General features: G+C 46.5%; 1 protein-coding gene across 1 annotated transcript; it reads left to right on the top strand.

Moving 5' to 3' along the window:
- Positions 1 to 2,397: 2,397 nt before the first annotated feature.
- Positions 2,398 to 4,363, top strand: ColSpa_10698 (sterol 3-beta-glucosyltransferase UGT80B1; the record flags this gene model as incomplete). Its single annotated transcript, XM_049276910.1, has 7 exons — positions 2,398 to 2,428; positions 2,660 to 2,811; positions 2,868 to 3,226; positions 3,287 to 3,447; positions 3,515 to 3,775; positions 3,835 to 3,943; positions 4,009 to 4,363. The coding sequence occupies 7 exons, from the start codon at positions 2,398 to 2,400 to the stop codon at positions 4,361 to 4,363; spliced, it is 1,428 nt and encodes a 475-aa protein (XP_049132867.1).
- Between the last annotated feature and the right edge of the window lie 3,471 nt (positions 4,364 to 7,834).

Raw genomic sequence — 7,834 nt, 5'->3', positions numbered from 1 at the left:
GATAATTCGGATGTTTCCTTTGGTCGGGAAGTTTTTGGATCCAGCCTCCTAAGAACGCGAAGAGTTCCCTATGATGCTGGTTGCCTGGATATAGAATGAGCTAAACAAAGACGAAGAAGCATGCAAGAGTCGCAGAAGAAGTTGGCGAGATAGAAATACTTTTAGTAGAATAACTAGTAGAAGAACAGTGATTATACTCAGACGAGGGCCATTCACATATTTGTACTGGACTTTGAATAGAACAACTTTCCCAGGGAAAGTTTAGGGGGTGTAGAAAGATGAGTTGCGCCTGAGACATTGTGGGGCAATGTTGCTTACTGCCTGAGTAGGACATGCGACTCCGCGTAGTCGAAAACAGAGGTTTCTCGTCACCCGCTTACCTCCGAATCCGCGTTCTTCGTTTACGCAGAATATTGTTCCTACGTTGCCGCTGATTGTTTCTGCCTTCGGATAGCCAAGAGACTCCATGTGGCTGCGCAAAGGCTGCAAGAGCCGGAGTAGGGTTCATGACACCGAGTTTCGGCTCAACCGTTTGGGGAATGTAAGTAGAGGCTTTCTGTATTTTGGGTGCCATTGCCATCCCATTGGAATTTCTGGCCAGATTTGGGAATCCAAAAATCCCTGTCAGATCAATCCTTCGTAACGAAACCTGGCAGGAGGGTCATCGCGTTTCGTCTGGTGTTGTGGGGTATGGTGTACCCTTGCATCTTGTGTACGCGGTTTCGTATACTTATCTGGATGGTTCCTGCCATCCAATGACCCATTCAATTGGTGGCTTTTACAGCCCATGCAAAATTTGAGACGCCTGATGGACTTGCTGAGCCCCAAAACCGGCGTCACTGATCTGGTTCATTCGGAAAACAAACGTGACCCTTAACTTCTCTGAGAGTAAATGTCAAATTGTCACTGGTTGCTTCCTGCTCATTCAAGGATCCGTAATCGAAAAGTGCTTCCTCTTGTTCTCACCCGAAACATCTGCTTCTACGTACAACCAGAGGAGATGTGCCATTCATTTCGCACTCGTAAACCACATAGCATTCAGACAACCGCTTCTCAGTTTGAACATGACTCGCTAGTGAAAGCGCTCAAGAGCAATGTATTTCGAAAAGCAAGAATACAGATTCTTTGAACAACTATGTCGACCTAATTGCCTTTCTGACACTTATTCGAACGATTAATGTGCTGGATTAGTTGCTATGCATCATGTTTGTGCACAACAACAATTGTCCAAGAAAGAGCACTGCAAGTGCATGTAAACTTGCGAGGCTTAAATCAAAACTCAAGGAAGTGACCACAAAGAAGAAGATCATATCGCTGAGAAAACTAATTCAGTTGGTCATTGATTGTCGGATGTATCTTTGCTCAAATGGCCTCAAGAGCCTTTTGGTATCCTACTGGAATTTCTAGAATAGCACCGATAGACCTTACGTTCAACGAAATGGAAATGAGCGTCTTTCCAGTGGAAGGATGGTAGGTCATAAAGAAGGTCAAATTATCTCGCTAAAGTGGAGGAGCAAGGCTTCAACCGCTGCTTCGTAATATTGCTTATGAGAGTCACGGTCCACTAGCTAGTAGATTAACCAACGATGACAGCCACTGACAAATGCAGCCACAATAAGTGCCAACCGAAACCAACCTTACCTCATTTTCCCGTTCTTTTGTTCATTTTGTCGCTAGGGGTAAGCGAATGGCCGCCACTATGAGATTGTCCCCAGACTTCGGTAGCTAAGAAAAAGTAGATTCCGAATAAAGCGACCATTTCAGCGCGATAACCAATCAGCTTATTGACGCTGATCATTTTTTATGCTCCAGCCTACCGTAGGTTCTCCACCCGGAGAATCAGAAATTTGCTCCCTTTGGCGAATTCGGGAGTCCCAGAAATATGGGGACTGGAATCCGCGGGCGACGAATACGCGGATTCGTATGCAGGCAAAAGAGTGAGACACCAATGTCGTAAGTTGTATTAAGATTGCCGACATTTCCTATGGTCCTGCTGAAAATAGGTTGTTCTATTTGCCAGACGATGGTGAACTGCAACGACTCGAATATGTCACCTACTTTAAAAGCTGGCTTGGATCCTAGAGCAGCTGAATTAAGCAGCACATCCAATGATCACGACTACCAAGATGCATACGATGTCCCGCCTCCCTACGAGCTTCACTCCGCTGGCGAATTTGTCGACAGTTCAGCGGTTATCACAGGCATGCATTTCAACTGCAAACAGAAGTGTTGTGAAGTGGTCAGATTTTGCTTACGAACTATAGGTGATGGAAGGATATCCATCTCGTTTTCATCCAAGAACCCTGAGCAACTGGCTTCTCTCCTTCCACGATGTTCTCCACCCCCGCCGATTGTGCAAGAAGATCCGGAGTCCCACTTCCAAAAGCCAGGGCCAGCATGTCCGCGTCTCAATTTGGTTATACAGGTAGTGGGAAGTCGAGGTTCGTTACAATTCCTGTTCCGACAACTTCCTCTGCATCACAACGTGGCCAGCTTTGCTGCAGCTGTCTACAGCTTAGAGCAATTTCAGAACTTTGCACTTGAGGCAGGCCATCACTTGATAAATGACTGCTTGACAATGCTTGCATCAGTACACGGAAACTAGATGATTACACCTAAAGCGTTGTGTCAAACCCACTTCTCTAACGTTGAATTACAGGCGACGTCCAGCCTTTTATCGCCTATGGTTCGGCTTTGCGTCGCTATGGTCACCGTGTTCGCCTTGCGACGCACGACAATTTTGCTGGTTTCGTGAGAGACTCCGGCTTGGAGTTCTATCCTATTGGAGGTGATCCGGCTGATTTGATGGCGGTAAGTAATGTTGGCGGCCCTTCGAATAGAAGCATCGACCGTCCTAACTCGAGCAGTACATGGTTCGTAATCCCGGCCTCATTCCGTCTTTAGAGTCACTTCGTGGCGGGGACATCGGTAGAAAGCGTCGAATGATAAGAGAAATGTTACAAGGGTGCTGGGAGGCATGTTTCCGTCCAGACCCTTTGACTAATGAGCCTTTTGTGGCCAATGCTATCATCGCCAACCCTCCCAGCTTTGCGCATGTTCACTGCGCTCAAGCACTTGGAGTTCCAGTTCACATCATGTTCACAATGCCTTGGTCGGCCACCAGGGCTTTCCCACATCCACTAGCCAACCTGCAGAGCAACAATACGGAACCGTCCACAGCAAATTGGCTTTCATATGGAGTGGTTGAGACGATGACATGGCAAGGGTATGTCTGTATGGTATATAGAACTTGAAGCTCATCTTACTGATAGTTGTGTAATCATAGGCTAGGCGACGTCATAAATGATTGGCGTCGAAGAAGTTTAGGTCTAGATAACATCCAGGCGAGCATGGGGCCTGGTATTACGACCTACCTAAAAATTCCTCACACATATTGTTGGTCTCCTGCAATTATTTCAAAACCTGCAGATTGGGGCCAAGAGATCGGTAAGTCTATGGGAAAATAAAACGAGGCAGTGTTAGCGGCAATAATTGACGAGTTGGGGCGGAACAGACGTCTGTGGCTTCTTTCTGCGGGATGAACCTATCTACAATCCTCCATCGGATCTAGACACCTTCCTACGCGCTGGACCTCCTCCGGTTTATGTAGGCTTTGGAAGCATCGTTATCGATGATCCACAAAGGTTGACCAATGTCATACTCGAGGCGGCTAGTAGATGCGGTGTCCGTGTCATTATCTCTAGAGGCTGGAGTAAACTTGGAGGTGATAATCCAAACACACACCAAGTATTCTATCTTGGGGATTGCCCGCATGGTAGGCAACCCAACTCATTCCACAAATTGACTATCACTAATAATTAACGCACACACTAGAATGGCTCTTCAAAAGGGTATCAGTGGTAGTGCACCATGGTGGCGCCGGCACGACTGCTTGTGGCTTGATCAATGCCCGACCAACAATCGTTATACCCTTTTTTGGGGAGTAAGTCAATTAAAATCACAAGCAAAGACAGCCGATGTTGTATGCTGATGAATATTCCCTGTTAGCCAGCCTTTTTGGGGAGGAGTAGTGGCCTCTATTGGAGCCGGTTCGAAACCAATCCAACATAAGACACTCTCCACCGACAAACTTGTCGATGCTTTGCGGTACTGTCTCTCAGATCAAGCTCATCGCGCCGCTGAAGAGGTTGCACTGAAGATGCGTATCGAAAATGGGGTCGACAGCGCTGTCCAGTCGCTTCATCGCAATCTGCCAGTCGACGCTTTGATATGTGATGTGTTGCCGCAACTGCCTGCCACTTGGTTGTACAAAAGGAAGGGGCGCGTTGTGAAGCTATCCGACCAAGCGGCAGCGACGCTCCTCTCTGAAAAAATGATAAAGAAATCAGAACTGGAGCCGTAAGTTGGGGCTAATTCTATAACAATGTACCCTGTAATTACAATAGCTGACTACTTGCCCTTTTGCAGCCTACGCGTCCGATTCTATGACACCGACGTCCAGCGTTGGGATCCGTTGACGGGGGGCGCCTCATCCGTGCTTGGAACTCTGACCGACATGACAGTTGCCCTTGGGGGTACCTTCATTGATCCCTTCAAGGAGTACAAGCGGCATCGTGAGCAATCACAAACAGATGGGGCACAAGGCTCGAAGGCAAGTGCTAGCGGAGCTGCGGCTCTGGCAGCCGGGAAGAGTCTCGGTAAAGTATATGGAGCAATGACCAAGGGAGCGCTACTAGATATGCCGCTGGCGTTTGCGGAGGGGTTGAGGAATGTCCCAAGGCTTTATGGAGAGGAAGCTGATGACTATGGTAAGGTGAAGGACTGGAAAAGTGGCGCCGTGGTTGGTGGAAAGGTTAGTTATGCATTGATTCTTGTTCTTGGTCTTAGTCTCTCACCTCCTCACCAAGTTGTGGTTACTAACATCTAGTTATAATGCCAGGCACTGGGATTGGGGTTGTACAACGGAGTTTCAGGACTGGTTACGGAGCCGTACAAGGGAGCAAAGGCTGAAGGTGCCGTAGGCTTCATGAAAGGTCTTGGTAAAGGAAGCATTGGCCTCGTTACTAAGTCGGGAACAGGCCAGTATTGCCCGGGATCCAGAGGTTCGAAAAAGGACTAACACTTTGCAGCCACATTCGGTATATTTGCTTACCCGGCACAAGGGATATACAAGTCGATCGTGTCGAAGAGGGATCATGAGGTTAACCAAGAGAGGCTTTCAGTGAGAGGCAAGTCTTTGACATCTGCTAGTGCTGAAAGCAAAAGGGATGTCCTCGATTGGTTTTCGAAAACATTCAAAAAACGTTGAGGGAATACATGATACTAGTTGTCCTGACATTCTACTGGGAGACCGACGGAATAACGGTGCCCATTTTCCCTTCTCCGTGACTAATATTCGTTTTTCATTTCTTCGTTCCGTTTTCCGCAGTCAAAGCGATGGGAGAATCATGACCCCAATGGTTCTCATGCAACTCGTTAGCTTCGTGCAGAGGAACAGGGTGATTCAATTGGATATCATCGCAGCATGCTAGGGGTCTCCTTTGCGTTTTTCAATGTTTCTCTGATTCCTGGCACGTTTTGATCAGAGCATGGCTAATCATAACAACTGGCCCTTCTGTCATGCGCTTGGAGTACGAATGACTTTCCAAACAATGTGCTTGTTTCCCCTCACAAGATCGATGTTTGCTAAGAACCTGGGTTGGTGATAACTACTACTTGGTTTCCTGCGGCGAGGCTAAGGAACCAATTCTATGCCTACCGGCGAAAAAGACCAAGACACACCGATGCTCTGCACAGGCATAATTGCTGGTATGTTTATCGGCTTCCCTTCATTAGGCCACCTTCTCAGTGCTTAGGTCTCGAACCTGTCTGGCTACGGGCCGAGAACAACACCTACCTTAACACAGGTTCAGTCAGTATGACTGAGTCCTCCTTTCACAAGCGTGTCGGACATCCTAGTCAGCAATTAGTAGATGGGCACTTTCCTCCTGCATCAACCTCTCGGATGCAGGCTCCTGCATGCCAAACCAAAGCCCTACCTTTCCCGGGAGCCGCGCGCAGCCGTCCACTCTGTTTTGTCCTGATTAGGGCTGGACCTTTTCACTGCCACATGTGGCCATGACACATCCCATCGAGTGCAAATGGACCTCAAGACCGGGAATCCCCAATTCAGTATCCAGTTAAACTCCAAAAGCCGTCTTTTCTGAGCTCTTCATTAGGTTGAAAGTGCTGTTCATGAATTCAATTGGTCTATCCCGCCTTTGGCAAAAATGAGGTCCATTCGCACTTGATGGGATACCCTCTTTCTCATAAACGCGCACATGACCGCCAAACGCGTAAATGCCTGATTTTACCCTTAGGTACCACTTGTAGACTTTAGCTTTGTTCACTAGCCTTACATGACACGTACGTCACCAAAGGGCCCCATGGGCCAGAGGCGAAGCCCCTTGGGGTTAACAAGGCGCTCCTTGACTCATCCGGTTTCTGACCAAGATTTGCAAAAAACACGAGCACTATCTACCCAGGGGTTTTAGTCATCAGGCTGCTGCGCTAAAAACCCCTTACTCACGTAAGGGGCGAAAAAAGGGGGGTCGCAGCAGCAAAAGGGGGGTCGCAGCCCATATCACGAATAGCATCACTTTTGCCTGTTATACACAGAAACCTCTACTTTTTAATTCAAAAGGTCATAATAACCACAACGTTGTATAATAATAAGAGTAGTACGAATCAATAGCCCTAATCTAGGGCTTTAAAACGGTACCTTTTTTTCCCTTTTTGTACGATAATTAAAAATTCAAATCGCCACTATAATAGTGCTATTACTGGCACTATTATCTACTATATGTTGCTGTTTCTTTTTAGCCTGTGTTAATGGGGGGGTAAGTGGGTTATCCTCTATTGTGCTTCTGCTTTGCTAGGTATTTATATTATCCTTGATTGTGTGGTATTGTGACTTATATTGTGATGGTGCCTGTGATGTTGTTGCTAGCGTTGGTGTTGCTGGCAGTAATGGCACTAATGCTATTTCAAGGTCATTATCTTCATCCCTAGCTATACCAACTGATTCTTCACTAGATACAGCCTTATCAACGTCTTCATCAATAGGATCATCTATGTCTGCAAATATCTTGGGATTGAAGTCTAGCCTAGCTGCCTCTGTAGTAGCATTAGCTAATGCTTGGTTAATATTGCCTTGACTAAGGGGCCTTGTTGTATACTTGAATTAATTAAGTATATGCTGCGGTAAAGGGGTAGGGTTGATGTTGATAGTGAATTTTTCCTTTGGCTCGTTATGTTAACGAGGATCTGAGGTATTGAACGGAATGTAGGCATTAACTTCTCCAGTATGGTGCAGCTACTGTTTAAAGGTTAGTCGCCTTATCTGCCTATCCACTATCTGATACTTTGAAGCACTATATTGTTGGTGGACCTCCTTTTCTTGGCTGTGAGCCATCCTCTTGACTGCTGTTTGCTGCCGCCGTTGCTCTGCTTGTGTAGCCTTAGTCACTTGCTTCTCACGTGCCTCTTTTATATTATTAAAAGTGACACTTGATACAAATGAGTGGCTTGGCTTGATGGCTTGCTGGGCCTGGCTTCTTTGTTGCTATGTTGCTAGCCTCTTGTTGTGGTCTTTAATATGACTTTGTTGGTACCTATGGCTGAGAGCTCCCTTATTAATTATTTCTTTGATTACCTTGAATCCTTTTTTTGAAGGGGTGCTTTATGGGCTGTTATACTTCTCCTTTATATGGTTGGCAGTAAGTATAGCCTTGTTGAAGTGATTGTTATGTGGCAAAAAACATATAAGGTGGGATGGTATATTAGCCTTGCTTTGCTGTATCTTCTTCACTAACTGGGCTAATATAACATTGTC

Source organism: Colletotrichum spaethianum (assembly GCF_022836535.1).
Source record: "Colletotrichum spaethianum MAFF 239500 DNA, contig38, whole genome shotgun sequence".
NCBI lineage: Eukaryota > Fungi > Ascomycota > Sordariomycetes > Glomerellales > Glomerellaceae > Colletotrichum > Colletotrichum spaethianum.
Note: the sequence above shows the minus strand (reverse complement) of the source record. Positions and strands in the feature narration are given on the sequence as shown.